Source organism: Phocoena sinus, chromosome 9 (genome assembly GCF_008692025.1).
Source record: "Phocoena sinus isolate mPhoSin1 chromosome 9, mPhoSin1.pri, whole genome shotgun sequence".
In the NCBI taxonomy this organism is placed as follows: Eukaryota; Metazoa; Chordata; class Mammalia; order Artiodactyla; family Phocoenidae; genus Phocoena; species Phocoena sinus.
This window is the reverse complement of record NC_045771.1, coordinates 32,344,849-32,369,533: the sequence shown is the minus strand read 5'-3', so window position 1 is coordinate 32,369,533 and position 24,685 is coordinate 32,344,849. Positions and strand designations below refer to the sequence as shown.

Below are 24,685 nucleotides of genomic sequence, written 5' to 3'. Positions count from 1 at the left end.
GGACCAGGAATCGAACTGCATTGGCAGGTGGATTCTCAACCACTACGCCACCAGGGAAGCCCTGGGACCATTTTAAATGTGATTCTACTTGCAGAATATCTAATTGATTGCTACCTTACCAACTAAAGAAGCTGTTAAATAAACCAAAATTATAACATGTTTTAGAGTTTGCATCTTGAAACTATCTTCCATTTCAGGTGAGGGAAATATTTTGTTGCTGACTCCATCTAAAGTTTTCTTAAATTTTACGTAATTGACACTCTTTCAAACAAGTGGTACTTTTTTTCTTAGCTTTTTCCAATTTTCTTGTTTAGTTGGAGTTTTCATCAAGGTATGGATTGTTAAATTTTTTTCCCAATAATGTGCTAAGTTATAATTATTTATGAAGCAATAATTTTTTATTATTTAATAAGCAAAAATAACCTTGTACTATTTTGAAGTGTTTTTTTATGGATCCCAGCGCTGGGCTGAATTCACAGAAGTTACTCAAATATACGGATTCTGGAATTGATTCTTAGAGAAGGGGATGGTCATTCTCCCTACATTTTATGCTCTGTAAATGTGATTTTACATTCTCTCCAGATTCCTTATTCTGGGCCACTCTATAAATCTAGCAGGAGTATTATATTGTTTTGATTGCTTTCTTTTCCATTTAAATTGAGATAGAATCCAATAGGGCCACTTCTTATGAAAACTGAATTTTATTTTATTTATTTTTTAAAATATTTATTGGGTTGCACTGGTCTTAGTTGCAGCTCACCAGCTCCTTAGTTGTGGCATGCATTTGGGATCTAGTTCCCTGACCAGGGATCGAACCCGGCCCGCTGCATTGGGAACGCTAAGTCTTAACCACTGCGCCACCAACAAATTCGCTGAAAACTGAATTTTAAAACTTCATCTCTCTGTGGTTTAATCTCAAACAGAGATTTTTTTTTTTAACTGGGGAGATAATGGTCAGTAAGTTTCGTTAGGCCACCATCACTGTCACCAACACAGAAACAGACTGTTTTCACTTGCTTTTGCCCATGGCTTTAGGGATGTTTGATAATTGGCTGTATTAGGCAAAGTTCTGATAAGAAAAATGTATAGAGTGAGCAAAAATTTTCTACATCTTATGCTAAATGGCTTGAAATTGCACACTGGAAATTTTGACTTACCTTTTAGTCTAGTTAGGAAAAATATATTCACATACTACTAAAATTAGCTCTCTATTATATTTATGCTCATCAAGAATGAGACTTTTTTTTTCTGAGAGAAAAGTATAAATGGGCATAAATGGAAAGACTAGGTTTTAGACTGAATTTTCCCCTAATATTAGAATGAGATTGTCTAAAGTTATGCTTTGGAACTAAGTAAAATTAATGGTTTGCCTTCATTCTTCCCTTCCATTGAGAAAAGCATAATTAATTACTCTTTCTTGCTTTATACATCAATGAATGCCATAGGCAGCTGAGGGTCACCAGGATGGATGCCAAAAGCGCTGTGAAGTTATAACAACAGCAACAGATAGGTTGATCCACAGGAGGAATAGATTTGGTAAATTATTTGCTTTCCCTCCTCCTGACATTCTCCCATCCATTTGCTTTTCCAGTGCTCACTTGCCTACTCAGTTAAATACAAACAAGTCCTAGTAGAGTGACAGAGTTTCAGAGTCCTGGTTTTTGTAGGTAGTTTCCTTGATGCGAGGGTAGTAATCAGAGATGCTGTAAAATGAGGAAGAAGCAATATGCTCAGGCATTCCATCTTCTCTGAACCTTTATACAGGAAGCAGGCGATGTGTCTTTGCAAGACACTCCCTAGGTGCTTTGGGGGAATTGAAAATCACTCACATAAGGCTATAGATGTTTATAGAGTGCTTATCATGTCCTAAGCACTGTTTAAAGACCTTTATTTGCTATCACATTTGATCTTATTTTAACTCCAAAGGTAGATGTTATTACCCTTTTTGTGCATAGTGGAAGAAACTAACAATCAGTTAAGTGAGTGAAGTAGCAGGGATCTCAAACTCAGATCTGTCTGACCTCAAAGTCCTATTTTACCTGCTTCTCTTAAAAGAAGAAAAAGAAGGAGCAGAAGAAAGAAGACAGAAGGAGAGAGAGATCTGTCACAGAAGATGTCAATCTAAAAGGAGAAATGTGAAATCCAGTAACAGCTAAAGCAGAATTACTCTGAAGCTAACAAGGCTGAGGTTTCAAAGCACTTCACTTGCCTGAGCCCCTTTCAAGGCCCTGTACATAATTTTGTGTTTATAGTTTTGAAATCTTTATTCTTGAAAAGAGCTCCCCTCCCCCCCAAAAAAATTATACCCTTGAATAAGAGATATATAGATAAAATGCTAAGGTAGTTCAGAAGAGGAAGCAGTTATTATCATTTGGCTAGGAGTTGGGCTATTCAGGGAAGGTTTTCCACAGGAAGTGGCATTTAGAATGAAGCTTCAAGACTTAAACTGTGATTTGAATAATTAAGGTGGGTGAAGAAAGGTGCTGTAGGCAGAGGGAAAAACATGAGGCATGGAGCATGTGCGGAAAACAATGACTGGTTCAGTCATTCGATGACTGGAGGATGCATAAAGGTTGTAATTGGATCCAAGATTGGTGCAACTTGGTGCAGAGTATGGATCTTGAGAGCCAAAGCAATAAAAGGAGGTGATAACTCAGAAAATCCTAATTGATTTTGCTACCACATGGTCTTTGAGAGCAGTGGTTCTCAAAGTGTGGTTCCTGCACCAGCATCATCTGTGTCACTTGAAAACTTGCAAGAAATGCATATTTTTGAGCCTCACTGAGCCCTACTGCCCAAGGGGTGGGGACAGTGGTCTGTGTTTTATCACACCTTCCAGGTGGTGCTGATACATGCCCATCTACTTGTGAGAACCCATATTTAAGAGAGTCTTTAGGTGTAGAGGAGTGATGTAGAAGAGTGAGGGTAGAATTCCAACTGTAAAGGCTTAGGGAATGGGTGATTCCTAAATTGAGGGGTTATATAGAACACCAATGTTGGTGGTGGGAGAGAGAAAGCAAGAACATCTGTCTAAGAGGATGGGTATATAGAGGGATTTGCCTTTGTTCTATAGGAGTAGTTGGGGTTTTTTTGGTTTGTTTGTTTTGTTTTGTTTCTTGAGACAGGAGGAAAGGAGATAAGTGGGGTTAAAGAGAATCATTGAGCAAAAAGCTGGAAAACTGAAGGTGTTCTTATTAGGCTGCCTTAATATTTTAAGTCAACTTCCAAAATCATCGAAGTTGAGTAGTGTCAGTCCTCTGATTTTGTTCTTCTCCTTCAATAATGTGTTGACTGTTCTTTTGCATCTCCATGTAAACTTTAGAATCAGTTTGCCATATACACTAAATAACTTGCTGGGATTTTGACTGGGATTGCACTGAATCTATAGATCAAGTTGAGAAGAACCAACATCTTGACAATATTGAGTCTTCCTATCCATGAACGTGGAATATCTCTCCACTTGTTTAATTTTTCTTTGATTTAATTCATCACTTTTTGTAGTTTTTCTCATCCTGATCTTGTGTATATTTTCTTAGATTTATACCTAAGTATTTCATTTTGGGGAGTGCTAATGTAAATTGTATTTTGTTTTTAATTTAAAATTCCACTTGTTCATTGCTGGTATGTAGGAACAAAAACAGTTTTATTTTGTTCTTCTCAATCTGTATGCCTTTTATTTCCTTTTCTTGTCTTGCATTAGCTAAGATTAGGGTGCTGAAAGCAGTTGTAAGAGGGGACATTCTTGCCTTGATGTTGATCTTAGTGGGAAAGCTTCACATTTTTCATCATTCAGTAATAATAGCTGTAGGGTTTTTGCAGAGGTTCTTTATCAAGTTGATGACCTTTCCCTCTATTCCTACTTTGCTAAGAGTTTTTATCAGGCATTGATGGTGGATTTTGTCAAAGGCTTTTTCTACATCTGTTGATATGGCTGTATTATTTTTCTTGCCCATTGATATGATGGATTGTATTAATTGATTTTCAAATGTTGAACCAACCCTGCATATCTGGGATAAATCCCACTTGGTGATGGTGTATAATTCTCTTTATACATTGTTGGATTTCATTTGTTAATTTTTAAAAGCATTTTGCATCTATGTTCATGAGAAATATTGATCTGTAATGTCTACTTTTGGTATTATGGCAATGCTGGTTTCACAGAATGATTTAGGATGTAACCCTTTTGCTTCTGTCTTCTGAATGAGATTGTAGAAAATTGGTAGAAATTCTACTTTAGGTGATTTGTAGAATTCACCAGTGAATCTATCTGGGATTGGTGCTTTCCGATTTGGAAGGTTATTAATTATCAATTCAATTTCTTGAAAAAGTATATGCCTATTCAGATTGTCTATTTCTTCTTATGAGTTTTGGCAGATTGTATCTTTTAAGGAATTTGTTCATTTCATCTAAGTTATCAAACTAGTGGGCATAGAGTTGTTCATAGTATTTCTTTACTATTAATAATATGTATTAAGAAATGTAGTGACTTTCCCTCTTTCATTTCTTTAAAAAAATTTTTAATTGAAATATAGTTGACATACAATATTATGTAAGGTTCAGGTGTACTACATAGTGATTTGACATCTGCATACATTATGAAATGGTCACCACAATAAGTCTAGTAACCATTCATCCCCATACAAAGTTATTACAATATTAACCGCATTCCTTATGCTAAATAAGGTAAATATTCTTTCATTTTTGATGTTAGTAATTTGTGTCCTCTCCTTATTTTCTTAGTTAGCCCGGCTAGAAACTTATAAAATTTAATGATCTTTTCAGAGAACCAGTTTTTAGTTTCATTGATTTTCCCTACCAATTTCCTATTTTCAATTGGTTGATTCTACTGTAATTGTTATTTATTTATTTTTCTTCTGCCTAATTTGGATTTAATTTACTCTTCTTTTTCTGGTTTCCTAAGATGGAAGCTTAGATTTTAGATATTTCTTCTTTTTTGTATTACATATTCTTTTCTATACAAGATATTTATATTATACTACAAATATATATTTATTTTATATGAGATATATTAGATATTTCTTATTTTCTATAGCATTTAATATTATAATTTCCCTCTGTACTGCTTTTGCTGCATACCACAAAATCTGATAAATTTCTTTTTTATTTTCATTTATTCGAAATCTTTTTTCCCTTGAGATTTCTTTTTTAACCTATGTGTTTTTTAATGTCCAAGTATTTGGGGATTTTCCAGCTGTCTTTCTGTTATTGATTTCTGGTTTAATTCCATCATGGTCTGAGAGCATACATTGTATGAGTTGCATTCTCTTGAATTCGTTAAATTGTGTTTTATGACCCATAATGTGATTTATCTTGGTGAATGTTCCCTGTGAGCTTGAGAATAATGTTATTTTGCTGTTGTTGGATGAAGTAGTCTATAGGTGTTAATTATATCCAATTGACTGATGATTGTGTAGAGTTCAACTGTATCCTTACTGATTTTCTAACTTCTGTGTCTGTCCATTTTTGATAGAGGAATATTGAAGTCTCCAACTTAATAGTGGATTCATCTATTTCTCTTTGCAATTCTGTCAGGTTTTGCCTCATGTTATTTTGGCACACTGTTAGGCATATACACATTAAAAATTATTATGTCTTTCTGGAGTATTGGCCCCTTTATCATTATATGGTACCCCTTATCTGATAATTTCTCTTGCTCTGATGTCTGCTCTGTGTGAAATTAGTTACTACAACTTTCTTTAATTAGTATTAACATGGTATATCTTTTTCTGTACTTTTAATCTATTTATATATGCCTTTACATTTAAAGTGGGTTTATTTCTTTAAAGTGAAATTAGGGAAAGACAAATACCATCTGGCTTCACTTATACATGAACTCTAAAAACAAAAAAACTGAACAAATATAACAAAACAGAGAGCCATAGATACAGAGAACAAGTGGTTGCCAGAGGGGTGGGCACTGGGAGGATGAGAGAAATAGGTGAGAGAGATTAAAATTTTTTGTAGTTGCCCTAAAATTTGCAATATATGTTTTCGGCTAATCCAGGTTACGTTTAAACAACACTATAGTGCCTCACAGGTCTTGGAAGTATGTTATTATAACAAAATAGAGTTGACCCCTGAACAGAGTAGAGGTAGACGGTGTCCACCCTCTGCACAGTCGAAAATATCTTCTCTGTTTATCCGGGATTGCTCTGTACACATGGTCCCTCTTTATCCGCAGTTCTGCATCATCTAATTCAACCAACTCTAGATATTGTAGCACTGTAGTGTTTACTATTGAAAATAATCTGCATGTAAGTTGACTTGCACCGTTCAAACCTGTGTTGTTCAAGGGTCAACTGTATTCCCACTTCCTCCCTCTTTGTCCCTTGTATTGTTGCTGCCATTCATTTCACTTATACAGAAGCATATATATAAATATACATAATTGAATACATTGTTGCTGTTATTATTTTGAACACACTACTACCTGTCAGATCAATTAAGAATAATAAAAATAATATTTCTTATTTTACCTTCACTTATTCATTCTCTGATGCTCTTCCTTTCTTTACGTAGATCAGAATTTCTGACTTAAATAATTTTCCTGAAGAACTTTTTAAAACACTTATTGCAAAGCTGATCTACTGGCATCAAATTCCCTTGATTTTTGTTTGAGAAAGTCTTTATTTCTCCATTATCTTTTGAAGGATAATTTCACAAGGTACAGAATTCTAGCTTGGTGGTTCTTTTCTCTCAACACTTTAAATATTTCACTCCATTCTTTTTTTGCTTGCATGTTTTCTGAAGAATAGTTGAATTTAGTTCTTTTCTTTGTTCCTCTATAAGTAAGGTGGTTTTTTTCCCTCTGGCTTCTTTCAAGATTTTTTCTTTATCTCTGATTTTCTGTAGTTTGAATATAATATGCCTACATGTAGTTTTTTGGCATTTATCCTGCTTGGTGTTCTGAACTTCCTGGACCTGTGGTTTAGTTTTTGACATTAATTTGGGGAAGTTCTGAGTCATTATTGTTTCAAATATTTTTGTTCCTTTCTCTCTTTCTTCTCCTTCTGGTGTTTCCATTGGCGGTATATTATACCTTTTGTAATTGTCCCACAGTTCTTGGATATTCTGTTTTTTAGTCTTTTTCTCTTTGCTTTTTGGTTTGGAGGTTTCTGTTGTCATAGCCTCAAGCTCACAGGTTTTTTTTCCTTAGCCACGTTCAGTCTGCTCTGCCCATCATAGCCATTCTTTATTCCTGTTAAAGTGTTGTTGTTGTTTTTTATCTCTTGCATTTCTTTTTTAATTTTATTAAAATTTCATTCTCTCTGCTTACACTATTTGTTCTTGCATGTTTTCTACTTTTTCCATTAGATCTCTTAGCATATTATTCATAGTTGTTTTAAATTCCTAGACTGATAATCCCAACATTTCTGGCATATCTGACTCTGGTTCTGATGCTTGCTCAATCTCTTCATACTGTGTTTTTTGCCTTTTAGCGTACCTTGTAATTTTTTTTTAACGATTTTTTTTTTTTGACGTGGACCATTTTTAAAGTCTTTATTGAATTTGTTACAATATTGCTTCTGTTTTTTTGTTTTGGTTTTTTGGCCACGAAGCATATGGGATCTTAGCTCCTTCACCAGGGATCGAACTTGTACCCCCTGCATTGGAAGGTGAAGTCTTAACCACTGGACCACCAGGGAATTCCCTACCTTGTGATTTTTTTGTTGAAAGGTGGGCATGACATACTGGATAAAAGAAACTGGTAATTAGGCCTTTAGTGGTGTAAGGTCTGGGGGAAAGAGAAGTGTTCTATTGTCCTATAATTAAGTCTCAGTCTTTCATTGAGACTGTGCCCTTGAGCAGTGAACTTCACAAGTGCTTCTCAGATTTTTCTCCCCCTTAGGTGCAACAGTACACTTATGTGGGCTGGAGTTGAGTATTCTCCTTTCTTCGATCAGTTAGGTTCTAATAAAAAACCCAGTAGATTAGGTTCTGGTAAAATAGTTTCTCTTGAAGGAGGCCTTGTTAAGAAAAACAGAATGTTCTGTAATATTATGAAATTGTGGTTTCCCACATCTTCCTGCTGGATGCACCAGAGGGTATTTCTGTGTACTTCACTGTGAGATGAACTGTGATTGAGCTTCTGGAGGTAATACTTACAAAATCGTGGGGACCTCTCTATGAATGACCTCCCTGGGAGGTTTTTACTCTCAGACTTGACTACACTGAGCCTCCAGCAATTTGTTGGTTACAGTTTAGATTTCCCTACCCTCGCTTGAGTTGCTATCGAGGTTTCTGATCATGGGTTTCTGCTCCAGTAAGTTGTGATTCTGTCTGTCTCTCCACTTGTGGTGGCAGTGATTTGCCGTGTGACTTCATTTTCTGAAGGATCTAAGAAGAGTTTTGATTTTCAGTTTGCTTAGCTTTTCACTTGTTGTTAATATAGAGTGATGACACCCAAATTCCTTATATGCTGGACCAGAAACTGGAAGTCTTGTTTTTCAATTTTTTTTGTCCCTTTGCCTGGCACATTGCCTAGCTTACTATATCTTAAATGCATGAATGAATGAATGGATTATACCTATTTCTAGGTCATATGATTGATTACAGTAGGAATTGATTCTTAAAATGTTATTCTGAGCAACTCTCTTAAGAATGTAATTTCTACTGCTTTGCCCTTAGAACTTTTAACAACATCTTGCAAACTGTAACAAGATGCCCCCCAAAAAACTTCTTGCATGGTGATTAAGAAGTAGGCTCAAGTTTAGTATGGGTCTTCCTTGACTTATGATGGGGTTATGTCCTATTAAATCCATCATAAGTTGAAAATATTAAGTCAAAAATGCGTTTAATACACTTAATCTACTGAACATCATAGCTTAGCCTGGCCTACCTTAAACAAGTTCAGAACACTTACATTAGCCTACAGTTGGGCAAAGTTATCTTACACAAAGCCTAATTTATAATAAAGTGTTGACTATCTCATGTACTTTATTGAATATTATACTGAGTGAAAACAGAATGGTTGTATGGTTATGGAAAGGTTGTGAGTGTGTCAGTTGTTTACCCTGATAATCACATGGCTGACTGGGAGCTGCAGCTCACTGCTGCTATCCAGCATCATGAGAGAGTATCATACCACATATCGCTAGCCCAGGAAAAGATCAGAATTCAAAGTACAGTTTCTACTGAATGCACATTGCTTTTGCATCATTGTAAAGTCAGAAAATTGTAAGTCAAACCATCTTAAGTCAGGGACCATCTGTATATTATTTCTATTATCCAAAAATCCTGCAATCTTAACTGTGGTCTAATTCATCTTCTTAAAAGAGAGAGAGAAAACATTTGAAAAGGACCTAAATGGACATTTCTTGTTTAATTTTTAATAAATTTCGGTGTTCTTGGTTCTATGGTGTGTAAGAGTCCATTCAGGCTGCTATAACAAAATATCATAGGCTTCGTGACTTATAAACAACAGAAATTTATTTCTCACAATTCTGGAGTCTGGGAAGTCCAAGATCATGGCCCCACAGGTTCAGTGTCTGATGAGAGCCCACTTCATCATAGGTGTCTGTCTTCTCACTGTAACCTCACATGGTGGAAGGGACAAGGGATTTCTCTGGGGCCTCTTTTATAAGGGCACTAATCCCATTCATGAAGGCTCCACCCTCATGACCAAATCACCTCCCATTGGCCCTACCTCCTAATACTGTCACATTGGGGGTTAGGATTTCAACCTATGAATTTAGGAGAGACACAAATATTCAGCCTATAGCATGGTGAAAAGATGAAAAAATCAATATTTTGTGCAGAAAAATGATTCAATCTTCATATTAAAACACTTTGTTCATAGAAATTACTTTAGTGAAGAGATGTCCTATTACTTTCTTGGCTCTTAATTTAGGCCTTTACTTCACAGAACCTGTGCTTTAAATTTTATTTTCAACGCATGAGAAATGTAGAAAGTATTTCATAACTTTAACTTAAAAACAGTAACTTAAAAAAAACCTTATTTTTCTTTTCAGTCTCAAATAGTTTTTTTCTTAAAAGCTTTTGATTTTTGCCTAAATTTTTAACATCACCTTCCCCTAACTAGAATATCTCTTCCTTTTTTTCCTTTTCTCTTTCCTCTCAAAATACAGGCTGTGATTTTAATCTGGAGCTAGGTCTTTCATGATAAACCTAGATTTAACAAAATGCCTCAGATGATATATTGTATATATTACAGTACTGGATAGTCCTCTGATTAAATAGATATTGAATCAGACTTCAAGGTCTGTTCTTTTGGGTGAGTTTATCTGCTCTCTCCATTTGTAGTCTCTTTAAAATACTAAGATGCCACAAACAATTCAAACAATATCAAGGGCTCAGATCATAGCAGCATAAGTGCCTAGTATCTATTTGATTTGTTAAACACATATGGAATTCTGTCTTATACTGGTTTTATAAGGAGCATAGTCTCAAGAACTTATTATGTTAGGAATTATGTTTTATTAATAATAAACAGATTAATAATCAACATATAAAAGTTACAATTATTATAACTCTGGGGATCCAAATTTCATTTGATTTGGCATCTTGATTTCTGGAGACTAAAGGAGATGAAAAATAATTACAACAGGTTTCAATCTGTTGCAGTATTAAAATGGTGAATAAGACACTCTGAAAAGAATGTACTGAGACTGTTCTAGTCATGGTACAATGCAATTACAGCTAGCACCAAACTCAACACTGTTTAACTTTCCACATAACATTTTGATTTATCTTGATCCAAAGTTCTCAAAGAGGAGGTACACTGAAGTTACTAGAAAACATTGACTTGGAATTAAGATCTATCTTAAAAGCTTCTTTGCGGGAAGTACTCTGGCCTTATTCAACAGATCACTGAGGAGCCTGGAAAAACAAATCCTGGAAAAGAATTATTATGTGCCAATTATATAAACAACAGAAGACTTTGTTATGTATGAACCAATTAGATTCCGCGCTGTTGAAAACCGTGTGTGGCATAATGCAATGCCAGCAGTTCAACAACATAAGGAAACCAGAGCCATAGCTAAAAACTTTAAAGCTAAAGATTTACAAATTGCCTCTTAATCTGGTTTTATCCCAACATAAAACCTGTGTTCTCTAAACATTCAATATTTGCTTCTTAAGGAAAAGGAATGTAGTCATTTATCCTAATCATTAGAATCCTGGCTAATGATTGAAGAGTCTGAAACTCAAGGAACTTTCATCAAAAGTGCTTGATATGACTTTAGAGCAGATCACTTCCTGCTCTTGAACTTGCCTTTGCTTCTCTTTCCTCATGCCTCATCTACACAGGGCATACTCAGATTGCTTATACAAAGCCTTACTGTTGTGTTTGGAAAATCATGATGTATGGTGAATGTGTTTGTACAACATGGGCTGATTCAGAAATAGAAGTGTGCATATGAAATTCCACAAGATTTTTAAATTAAGAGTTGATCTGGTAATTGACCCCAATTGACTATATCCATTTATTTATTAGATCTACTAAATAAGTTGATTCATTCATCTACCCTCCCTCCCTTCCTTCCCTCCTTCCTTCCTTCCTTCCATCTATCTACCCACCTGCTCCCCCACCTATCTGTCTGTCTGTCCATCCATCCATTCATCCTTCCATCTGACTGTCTCTCAGTCAATCCAAGTAAGTTTTTATTGAGTATTTATGTGAGCCAACCACTATGCCAGGTGCTGAGAATTCAGTGGAAAACAAGATAGATTACACTGCCCTTTTTGAACTTATATTCTTTGGGTGAATACAAGCAATAATCAAGGAAAGAATAAATAAAATAATTACCAATTGTGATTAGTAGTATGAAGAACCTCAACAGGGTTGAGGTTGTTTATCTGATTTTCTCAGTTGTCTCAGAAAACAAACGTGTGAAACTCCCATTATAGGGCTCTTATGATAGACAGAAAGACAATTGTGTCACTTTTGTTTATCAGCTTACCTAAAGGCCTAGTTTACTACCAGGTTCCTAGTCAGTATTCAATAAGTTATTATTGTGGGTTTCACTCTCAAGCATTTATTGTGGTCTGTAACTAGTTCTGGTTTAGGAACTGTTACTAGTCTGTAATAAGTATAGAAATTGAGAGTAAGCATTTAGAAATTCATTTTTATTTTCTACTTTTTAATGTACTGATGGTGGATTGGAAACTAAAACACAAAGCAAAACTGTCCTTTACCACAAATAGTATAAAAAGCACGATTTACAAGACCATTTGTTCAGCTCTCTTGTAAAAAGTCCAAATGATAAGAAAGAAATAGCAGTAATGTAAGGGGAAAGAAAGAAACATTCAGTGCCACTAAATGTCGAGCACTTTATTCAGGATTTAGTTAATGACTGCAGAAATGTTCTGTCCCACTCACAGCACCTTCCTCTAAGAGCTGGGTCTGGGCTGGCATCAGAACACAGAGTCAGCTCCCTGTGGGGCACATGAGGCACCTCTTCTCTCCTTGCAGTGCACAGCCTTCTCACTTCCGTGCTGTGTTCTTACAGTCTTTAAGGAACAAGACTAGTTTTTTCTTTTCCTTAATATCCCTTTTGCTTCCTAAAATTCTCTTCTTGCCAATCAGAATGGATATAAAAAGTTGATTTGACAACTGTCCATGTGCTTATCCACTGAGGAGTGGTAAGGCCCAACCTGCCTTCTGTGAGAATGTGAACTTATTCTTTATTTTAGGCCTAAACTTGATGCTCACTTATTTTATTATGGCAGTATCTAAATATTAGAACCGTTGCAGATTTATTAATTTTCAAACTCATATTCATGTTTGGAACTAGATCAAGCTACAGGTCTCTGCTTCTGGCTTGAGCCCATTCTCAAAAATTAGAGCATTAACAGGGAGATCAGCTCGGTGCTTTGTGACAGCCTGGAGGGGTGGGATAAGGAGGATGGGAGGGAGGGAGATGCAAGAGGGAAGAGATGTGGGAACATAAGTATATGTATAACTGATTCACTTTGTTATAAAGCAGAAACTAACACACCATTGTAAAGCAATTATACCCCAATAAAGATGTTAAAAAAAATTAGTGCATTAAGACACTGTATCTTTGTTTTCTTCCATGCAAAATGGGCATTTTCAACCTTTTTGCCATTAGTCAAGGTCAGTGATAAATGAACCCAGCATCAGGGGTCCAATCTGTTATGGCCAGTTTCTATGTTGTCTTCCAGGGTTGCTCTCTTCCAGATCAATTTTGGTCAGAATTTGAAGTGTGCAAAAAGGTTTGAATGAATAAGTGAAACTTCCCCTGGTGATGATTTAAAAAACAACAACAGCAACGAGAAAACGGTTCCAGTGGGTTTTTTTATTAACGTATAATATCAGATTACATTTATGGTATCGTATCTATCTGTCACAGGAGTAATTCCATCACTGATATTCTAGGTGGGCCTCTTGGGAAGAACTGGATCAGGGAAGAGCACTTTGTTACTGGCTTTTTTGAGACTGCTGAACACCAAAGGAGAAATCCAGATAGATGGTGTGTCTTGGGATTCAGTAACTTTGCAACAGTGGAGGAAGGCCTTTGGAGTCCTACCACAGGTAAGCCAGAAAGACTTAGCTAGTAAAAAAAAATGACTAAGTACAGTGTTCCCTTTATTTGACACTTGCACTCAAGAAATTCACATTTCCCTGCAAAATATATTCCCTATGTATCGCTGTCTTTTTTTTTCTGCAATGCAGCCTTTTCATAGGGAGAAAAACTACTTCTAGAAGTTTGGAATTCTCTGACATACAGTTATCGAACTATTAATAGTTTCGATAGCTTTTTCCGGAAGACGTAAACCACCGCAGGAGCATGGGGCTTTTGTTTTTATCAACTTTTTTTTTCTGCTTCAGTGGTCTGAGCTCCAAGTTAGCAATAACCGCAGGTTGAGAAATGCTTTGCAAGATATAAAAGATGCTGCTGAAATAACAAACGCTTGGAAGCATGAAGTAGTGGAATTGAAAATAAAAAGTGTAATGATTGTTTTTTTGTTCTTTGAAAAGAATGAACCATGTCAGAGTAATCTGTAGCTTTTTTTTTTTTTTAATGTCACTCTTTGATTTGGGTCACAAAGGATCTTCAGCCTCACTGGCTTAGTATCATTCTATCTGTGTTATTGTGCAAGAGGACTTTTTAATTAGGAGAGAAATAGCCACAGTTCCATTTTTAAATGATCTTAATGGAAACCAAGGAATGTCTTTACTGGCACCAAATCTGAAAGGCATGGGCTGTATATCTACTGGTGTTTGTTCTCATCTCTATGGATATAGTTGCCGGTTTAATATCTTTGTTCCCCTTATACTAATGGGCACTGAATCCTTTCTACTACCATGGTCCTAACAATTCTCTACTTTTAACACAAAATTAAAATGCCAGGAGCATCTCCAGGTAGATGCTACAGGCTACAGATCTAGCCTGAGAAAACAGCTTGTATGTCTTGATAGATTACCTCTGTGGAACATTTGCTCCTTTCATCTAATGAGGCACTAAATATTGTAACTGCTAGACTGATGCTTTTAATTCATTTGTCTAAACTTTGTCATGTTGCCAGAAGCTTCATCAAAAGCTTTCTCAAAAGTTCAGCTTTGGTTGAACTTTTGAAAAACAGTATTGTTTCTTCAGAAAGAAAAAAAGGGATTGTCAGAGGGTCTGAAGATAAAGAAACACTGGGAATACAAGTATCCCAAGGTGACAGCATTAGGCAAGATAACAATGTTGAAGAGCATGGGATAGAATTTGGTTTTCCGAGATGCCCTGCCGTTCAGTTGACTCTGTTTTCTGATCTCATTTTAAACTACAGTAGTGAAACTTGTTCTTTTTTGTTGTTCTTGTTTATACAAATCCGCCCATTAGAATAAGCAAAGCTCTAAGAAATAATTTCAGTTTCATTGAGAATCCTTTAGTTTATCTGCCATGTGATGAAAAGATTTTTGTTTTATTGTATGTTCTATTTAGGAACCCAAATATGCAAAACGTAGAGGAAAACCAAGTGAGCTAGAATTATGAAAATTCTTTATCTTGCCTCTCTGCCAACATGAATCTTCCAAACTTGCCTTTTCCCTCTTCTACGGCATCAAGTTTTTTATAAACTAAACAAGAAGTACTTTGAGCTACGCCTTTAAAACTGTGTAATCGTGCTAATAAAAATGCTTCTCATTGTACATGTTTATGACCCTGGTTTCTGGGACTGTCTTCCGGTATCACAAGGATGTCTGTAGACAGAAGGTACTATTTCTTGTACAGTGACATCTTGAGAACGTTAAGTGAATGCCCAAAGAGAGAAAGAGGGTAAACTCCTCAGACCTTTTTAACATCCTAACCAAGAGTTGCTTTTATTTTCCCAACTTTCCTTTGAAAGTTCAAGTTAAGTAATTTTTTTCCTTTTCTGGAGTTTGATCTTTAAAAAGCAGAAAGAAGAAATTAAAAATCCAGGAACTATTTTTATTTGCTTTTCCATCTTTTGTTTTCCCTTCCTTCTTTCTGATCTTGCAAGAGTTTCCCCAAGACCTCTGACATTGAGATAGCAGAGATCTCTAGGTCAATTAATCACTTGTTTTCAGACACATGAAACAGGAACTTTGAACAAGAAACTTCCCTCTCCCTCATAGTGATCCCGAGACGTCAGCTGTGGAATCACAAGATGTCATTAGTTTCGGCAAATTCTTGCAGTTTGTGTGTGTGTGCGTGTGTGTGTGTATTTGTGTGTTCTTCCCTCCTGCAGCTAGAAAGCAATCTTAGAGAAGGTACCAGCGTGGAAAACAGGACATTGTGTACATTTCAACGTGGAGCCTTCTTTAATTTGTTCTACTTTACCTCTCAGCTCTGAGAGCGTGGAGAAGACAGTGAGGCCTATAGTCAGAGTCCCATTGGCTTAGGCAATTGAACACCAAGACTTAAAATTGTTCATTCGCCTTGAATCTTGTTAATCACTTAATTCATGAAAAACAGAAAAATAAGTTTAAATTTATTTTAAAGCCTCAATTACAAATTTGAAAGGCTGCAAACTATAATTGGGGAATGACTAGGCCTATTCCTGCAATAAGACTTTATGATCTGAAAATAATGCATACCTGCATACGACTTCCCCCAGGGCTGGAGCATCTTTTGCTATCAGGGCTATCAGATAGGGCCAAATCATGTATCTGTAGAGCTGAACAATGAAACTGTGAGTGCAGCAGTTCACATTCAATTTCACAATAATTAACAATTTAATAATTAGTTATTAAACTTCCATATGCTTTAAATGATAATAATTACCATAGGTTCCATACTTACGTAAAAGATACTGAGGTCCCAATCCCACCCATGAGCTTTCAGTGGGAGCTCATCGCCTTAAGTCAGCGATCAGAGGAAGAAGCCAAAATGCTAAATTAAGCATAGGTAATTAAGTATAGTGATGGAGGGGGACCTTGAAGATGGCGGAAGAGTAAGACGCGGAGATCGCCTTCCTCCCCACGGATACACCAGAAATACATCCACACGTGGAACAACTCCTACAGAACTCCTACTGAAGGCTGGCAGAAGACCTCAGACCTCCCAAAAGGCAAGAAACTCCCCACGTAACTGGGTAGGGCAAAAGAAAAAACAGAGACAAAAGAATAAGGACGGCACCTGCACCAGTGGGAGGGAGCTGTGAAGGAGGAAAAGTTTCCACACACTAGGAAGCCCCTCCGCGGGCGGAGACTGCGGGAGGCAGAGGGGGGAGTTTCGGGACCGCGGAGTAGTGCACAGCGACGGGTGCGGAGGGCAAAGCGGGGAGATTCCTGCACAGAAGATCGGTGCCGACCAGCACTCACCAACCCGAGAGGCTTGCTGCTCACCCACCGGGGCGGGCGGGGCTGCGAGCTGAGGCTAAGGTTTTGGTTTTGGACGGAGCTCAGGGAGAGGACTGGGGTTGGCGGCTTGAACATAGCCTGAAGGGGTTAGTGCACCACGACTAGCCGGGAGGGAGTTCGGGGAAAAGCCTGCACCGGCCGAAGAGGCAAAAGACTTTTTCTTCCCTCTTTGTCTCCTGGTGCGCGAGGAGAGGGGTCTAAGAGCGCTGCTTAAAGGAACTCCAGAGACGGGCGCGAGCCGCAGCTAAAAGCGCGAACCCCAGAGACGGGCGCGAGCCGCGGCTGAGGGCGCGAGCCCCCGAGACGGGCGCGAGCCGCGGCTGAAAGCGCAAACCCCAGAGACGGGCGCGAGCCGCGGCTGAGGGCGCGAGCCCCCGAGACGGGCGCAAGCCGCGGCTGAAAGCGCAAACCCCAGAGACGGGCGCGAGCCGCGGCTAAAACCGCGGACCCCAGAGACGGGCGGGAGACGCTAAGGCTGCTGCTGCCGCCACCAAGGGGCCTGTGTGCGAGCACAGGTCACTCTCCACACCCCTCTTCCGCGGAGCCTGTGCAGCCCGCCACTGCCAAGTTCCCGGGATCCAGGGACAACTTCCCCGGGAGTACGCACGGCGGGTCTCAGGCTGGTGCAACGTCACGCCGGCCTCTGCCGCAACGTCACGCTGCCTCTGCAGCTGCAGGCCCGCCCCGCACGTAGTGCCCCTCCTACCCCCATCCCCCAACCCCCGGCCTGAGTGAGCCGGAGGCCCCGAATCAGCGGCTCCTTTAACCCCGTCCTGGCTGAGCGAAAAAACAGACGCCCTCCAGCGACCTACAAGCAGAGGCAGGGCCAAATCCAAAGCTGAGCTCCTGTGAGCTGTGAAAACAAAGAAGAGAAAGGGAAATCTCTCCCAGCAGCCACAGAAGCAGCGGATTAAAGCTCCACAATCAACTTGATATACCCTGCATCTGTGGAATACCTGAATAGACAAGGAATGATCCCAAATTGAAGAGGTGGAATTTAGGAGCGAAATCTATGATTTTTTTCCCTTTTCCTCTTTTTGTGAAGGTGTACGTGTATGCTCCTGTGTGACATCTAGTCTGTATACTCTAGCTTCCACCATTTGTCCTAGGGCTCTATCCGTCCATGACTTTTTTTTAAAAATTCTTTTTCTTAATAATTAAGTTTACTTGTAATAACTTTATTATACTTTACCTTCGTTCTTTCTTTCTTTCCTTCCTTCCCTCCCTCCTTTAGACAACGAATCACCCCAAATTGAGGAGGTGGTCTCAGGGAGCAGGATTTATGATTTTTCCCCCTTTACCTCTTTTTGTGAAGGTGTATGTGTATGCTTCTGTGTAAGATTTTCTCTGTATAGCTTTGCTTCCAACATTTGTCCTAAGGTTCTATCCGTCCCTTTTTTTTTTTTCTAAATATTTTTTAATTCAATAACTATATTATACTTTATTTTATTTTTACTGTATCATCTTTCTTTCTGTCTTTTTTTCCTTCTTTCCCTCCTTCCTTCCTTCCTCCCTCCCTCCCTCCCTCCCTTTCTTTCCTTCTTTGCTTCTTTCTTCCTTCCTTCCTTTCCTCCTTTCCTTCTTTCTTTCCTCATACTTCTACTAATTCTCTCTACTTTTTCTCCCTTTTATTCTGAGCCGTGTGGATGAAAGGCTCTTGGTGCTCCAGCCAGGAGTCAGGGCTCTGCCTCTGAGGTAGGAGAGCCAACTTCAGGTCACTGGTCAACAAGAGACCTCCCAGCTCCACATAATATTAAACAGCGGAAATCTCCCAGAGACCTCCATCTTAACACCAGCACCCAGCTTCACTCAACGACCAGCAAGCCACAGTGCTGGACAACCTATGCCAAACAACTAGCAAAACAGGAACACAACCCCACCCATTAGCAGAGAGGCTGCCTAAAATCATAATAAGGCCACAGACACCCCAAAACACACCACCAGACGTGAACCTGCCCACTAGAGAGACAAGATCCAGCCTCATCCAGCACAACACAGGCACTAGTCCCCTCCACCAGGAAGCCTACACAACCCACTGAAACAACCTTAGCCACTGGAGACAGACATCAAAAACAACGGGAACTACGAACCTGCAGCCTGCAAAAAGGAGACCCCAAACACAGTAAGATAAGCAAAATGAGAAGACAGAAAAACACACAGCAGATGAAGGAGCAAGATAAAAACCCACCAGACCTAACAAATGAAGAGGAAATAGGCAATCTACCTGAAAAAGAATTCAGAATAATGATAGTAAGGATGATCCGAAATCTTGGAAGTAGAATGGACAAAATGCAAGAAACAGTTAACAAGGACCTACAAGAACTAAAGATGAAACAAGCAACGATGAACAATGCAATAAATGAAATTAAAATCACTCTAGATAGGATCAATAGCAGAATAACTGAGGCAGAAGAACGGATAAGTGACCTGGAAGATAAAGTAGTGGAAATAACTACTGCAGAGCAGAATAAAGAAAAAAGAATGAAAAGAACTGAGGACAGTCTCAGAGACCTCTGGGACAACATGAAACGCACCAACATTCGAATTATAGGGGTTCCAGAAGAAGAAGAAAGAAAGAAAGGGACTGAGAAAATATTTGAAGAGATTATAGTTGAAAACTTCCCTAATATGGGAAAGGAAATAGTTAATCAAGTCCAGGAAGCACAGAGGGTCCCATACAGGATAAATACAAGGAGAAACACGCCAAGACACATATTAATCAAACTGTCAAAAATTAAATACAAAGAAAGCATATTAAAAGCAGCAAGGGAAAAACAACAAATAACACACAAGGGAATCCCCATAAGGTTAACAGCGGACCTCTCAGCAGAAACCCTACAAGCCAGAAGGGAGTGGCAGGACATACTGAAAGTGATGAAGGAGAATAGCCTGAAACCAAGACTACTCTACCCAGCAAGGATCTCATTCACATTTGATGGAGAAATTAAAACCTTTACAGACAAGCAAAAGCTGAGAGAGTTCAGCACCACCAAACCAGCTTTACAACAAATGCTAAAGGAACTTCTCTAGACACGAAACACAAGAGAAGGAAATGACCTATAGTAGCGAACCCAAAACAATATATAAAATGGAAATAGGAACATACATATCAATAATTACCTTAAATGTAAATGGACTAAATGCTCCCACCAAAAGACACAGATTGGCTGAATGGATACAAAAACAAGACCCTTATATATGCTGTCTACAAGAGACCCACTTCAGAACTAGAGACACATACAGACTGAAAGTAAGGGGATGGAAAAAGATATTCCATGCCAATGGAAACCAAAAGAAAGCTGGAGTAGCAATTCTCATATCAGACAAAATAGACTTTAAAATAAGGACTATTAAAAGGGACGAAGAAGGACACTACATAATGATCAAGGGATCGATCCAAGAAGAAGATATAACAATTGTAAATATTTATGCACCCAACATAGCACCTCAATACATAAGGCAAATACTAACAACCATAAAAGGGGAGATCAACAGTAACACATTCATAGTAGGGGACTTTAACACCCCACTTTCACCCATGGACAGATCATCCAAAATGAAAATAAATAAGGAAACACAAGCTTTAAATGATACATTAAACAAGATGGACTTAATTGATATTTATAGGACACTCCATCCAAAAACAACAGAATACACATTTTTCTCAAGTGCTCATGGAACATTCTCCAGGATAGATCATATCTTGGGTCACAAATCAAGCCTTGGTAAATTTAAGAAAACTGAAATTGTATCAAGTATCTTTTCCGACCACAACGCCATGAGACTAGATATCAATTACAGGAAAAGATCTGTAAAAAATACAAACACATGGAGGCTAAACAATACACTACTTAATAATGAAGTGATCACTGAAGAAATCAAAGAGGAAATAAAAAAATACCTAGAAACAAATGACAATGGAGACACAACGACCCAAAACCTATGGGATGCAGCAAAAGCAGTTCTAAGGGGGAAGTTTATAGCAATACAAGCCCACCTTAAGAAGCAGGAAACATCTCGAATAAACAACCTAACCTTGCACCTCAAGCAATTAGAGAAAGAAGAACAAAAAAACCCCAAAGCTAGCAGAAGGAAAGAAATCATAAAAATCAGATCAGAAATAAATGAAAAAGAAATGAAGGAAACAATAGCAAAGATCAATAAAACTAAAAGCTGGTTCTTTGAGAAGATAAACAAAATAGATAAACCACTAGCCAGACTCATCAAGAAAAAAAGGGAGAAGACTCAAATCAATAGAATTAGAAATGAAAAAGGAGAAGTAACAACTGACACTGCAGAAATAAAAAAAATCATGAGAGATTACTACAAGCAACTCTATGCCAATAAAATGGACAATCTGGAAGAAATGGACAAATTTTTAGAAATGCACAACCTGCCAAGACTGAATCAGGAAGAAATAGAAAATATTAACAGACCAATCACAAGCACTGAAATTGAAACTGTGATTAAAAACCTTCCAACAAACAAAAGCCCAGGACCAGATGGCTTCACAGGTGAATTCTATCAAACGTTTAGAGAAGAGCTAACACCTATCCTTCTCAAACTCTTCCAAAATATAGCAGAGGGAGGAACACTCCCAAATTCCTTCTACGAAGCCACCATCACCTTGATACCAAAACCAGACAAGGATGTCACAAAGAAAGAAAACTACAGGCCAATATCACTGATGAACATAGATGCAAAAATCCTCAACAAAATACTAGCAAACAGAATCCAACAGCACATTAAAAGGGTCATACACCATGATCAAGTGGGGTTTATTCCAGGAATGCAAGGATACTTCAATATACGCAAATCTATCAATGTGATAAACTATATTAACAAATTGAAGGAGAAAAACCATATGATCATCTCAATAGATGCAGAGAAAGCTTTCGACAAAATTCAACACCCATTTATGATAAAAACCCTCCAGAAAGTAGGCATAGAGGGAACTTTCCTAAACATAATAAAAGCCATATATGACAAGCCCACAGCAAACATCATCCTCAATGGTGAAAAACTGAAAGCATTTCCACTAAAATCAGGAACAAGACAAGGTTGCCCACTCTCACCACTCTTATTCAACATAGTTTTGGAAGTTTTAGCCACAGCAATCAGAGAAGAAAAGGAAATAAAAGGAATCCAAATTGGAAAAGAAGAAGTAAAGCTGTCACTGTTTGCAGATGACATGATACTATACATAGAGAATCCTAAAGATGCTACCAGAAAACTACTAGAGCTAATCAATGAATTTGGTAAAGTAGCAGGATACAAAATTAATGCACAGAAATCTCTGGCATTCCTATATACTAATGATGAAAAATCTGAAAGTGAAATCAAGAAAACACTCCCATTTACCATTGCAACAAAAAGAATAAAATATCTAGGAATAAACCTACCTAAGGATACGAAACACCTGTATGCAGAAAATTATAAGACACTGATGAAAGAAATTAAAGATGATACAAATAGATGGAGAGATATACCATGTTCTTGGATGGGAAGAATCAACATTGTGAAAATGACTCTACTACCCAAAGCAATCTACAGATTCAATGCAATCCCTATCAAACTACCACTGGCATTTTTCACAGAACTAGAACAAAAAATTTTGCAATTTGTATGGAAACACAAAAGACCCCGAATAGCCAAAGCAATCTTTAGAACGAAAAAAGGAGCTGGAGGAATAAGGCTCCCTGACTTCAGACTATATTACAAAGCAACAGTAATCAAGACAGTATGGTACTGGCACAAAAACAGAAAGATAGATCAGTGGAACAGGATAGAAAGCCCAGAGATAAACCCACGCACATATGGACACCTTATCTTTGATAAAGGAGGCAGGAATGTACAGTGGAGAAAGGACAGCCTCTTCAATAAATGGTGCTGGGAAAACTGGACAGGTACATGTAAAAGTATGAGATTAGATCACTCCCTAACACCATACACAAAAATAAGCTCAAAATGGATTAAAGACCTAAATGTAAGGCCAGAAACTATCAAACTCTTAGAAGAAAACATAGGAAGAACACTCTATGACATAAATCACAGCAAGATCCTTTCTGACCCACCTCCTAGAGTAATGGAAATAAAAACAAAAATAAACAAATGGGACCTAATGAAACTTCAAAGCTTTTGCACAGCAAAGGAAACCATAACCAAGACCAAAAGACAACCCTCAGAATGGGAGAAAACATTTGCAAATGAAGCAACTGACAAAGGATTAATCTCCAAAATTTACAAGCAGCTCATGCAGCTCAATAACAAAAATACAAACAACCCCATCCAAAAAATGGGCAGAATACCTAAATAGACATTTCTCCAAAGAAGATATACAGAATGCCAACAAACACATGAAAGAATGCTCAACATCATTAATCATTAGAGAAATGCAAATCAAAACTACAATGAGATATCATCTCACACCAGTCAGAATGGCCATCATCAAAAAATCAAGAAACAATAAATGCTGGAGAGGGTGTGGAGAAAAGGGGACACTCTTGCACTGCTGGTGGGAATGTGAATTGGTTCAGCCACTGTGGAGAACAGTATGGAGGTTCCTTAAAAAACTACAAATAGAATTACCATATGACCCAGCAATCCCACTACTTGGCATATACCCTGAGAAAACCAAAATTCAAAGAGAGTCATGTACCAAAATGTTCATTGCAGCTCTATTTACAATAGCCAGGACATGGAAACAACCTAAGCGCCCATCATCGGATGAATGGATAAAGAAGATGTGGCACATATACACAATGGAATATTACTCAGCCTTAAAAAGAAATGAAATTGAGCTATTTGTAATGAGATGGATAGACCTAGAATCTGTCATACAGAGTGAAGTAAGTCAGAAAGAAAAAGACAAATACCGTATGCTAACACATATATATGGAATTTAAGGGAAAAAAATGTCATGAAGAACCTAGGGGTAAGATAGGAATAAAGACGCAGACCTACTGGAGAACGGACTTAAGGATATGGGGAGGGGGAAGGGTGAGTTTTGACAGGGCGAGAGAGAGTCATGGACATATACACACTAACAAACGTAGTAAGGTAGATAGCTGGGGGGAAGCAGCCGCAAGGCACAGGGATATTAGCTCGGTGCTTTGTGACAGCCTGGAAGGGTGGGAAGGGGAGAGTGGGAGGGAGGGAGACGCAAGAGGGAAGACATATGGGAACATATGTATATGTATAGCTGATTCACTTTGTTGTGAATCAGAAACTAACACACCATTGTAAAGCAATTATACCCCAATAAAGATGTTTAAAAAAAAAAAAAAAAAAAAAAGTATAGTGATGGAGTGCCATGGGTAATGATGAGCAAGAATCCCGCTCCAAGCTCCGTCATTACTACTTCCACCACAGAACTGTAGCCTTCCTTCTTTTATCCCCACTGCTGTGCTTTTCTCACCTTATTCTTTGGAATTCTCTATTACATGTTGCACACAGATTAAACTTTTTATAGTAGCATTCCAGCTCTGTGATTTGCCAAGTCAAAAACCTTCTAAGACACCCCTTTCTTCACTGAATAACATCCAGATTCTTCCATTTGTGGCTTAGGTCCCTGATAATCTGGTCCCAACCCAACCTGTCCAGTCAGATCCACCACTCCTCATACCTGGGCACCTTTAAGTTTCAGTCAAGCTGGACTCACTGTGCCGTGAGATATACCTCACTTTTCTCGCTCATTTCCTCTGTCCACGCACTTCCTCTGTCTGAGATGATCTTCCTTCACTGGAGTCACTTTGGCATCTCAGATGTTAAACTCTGCCAGATGGCCTCTTCTGACTCCCTCCCTTTCCCTGTTAACCCTGACTCTAACCCCAGCTCTCCACTCCCACATCCCCATCCCAGATGGGATCT

General features: G+C 38.1%; 1 protein-coding gene across 1 annotated transcript in view; it reads left to right on the top strand.

Annotated features, from left to right (window-relative positions):
• Positions 1 to 24,685, top strand: part of CFTR (CF transmembrane conductance regulator) — a 211,267-nt gene that overhangs the window by 164,694 nt on the left and 21,888 nt on the right. The window contains exon 23 of the mRNA XM_032644014.1: positions 13,382 to 13,537. Within this exon, the coding sequence (XP_032499905.1) occupies positions 13,382 to 13,537 (156 nt within the window). The remainder of the gene's footprint in view (positions 1 to 13,381; positions 13,538 to 24,685) is intronic.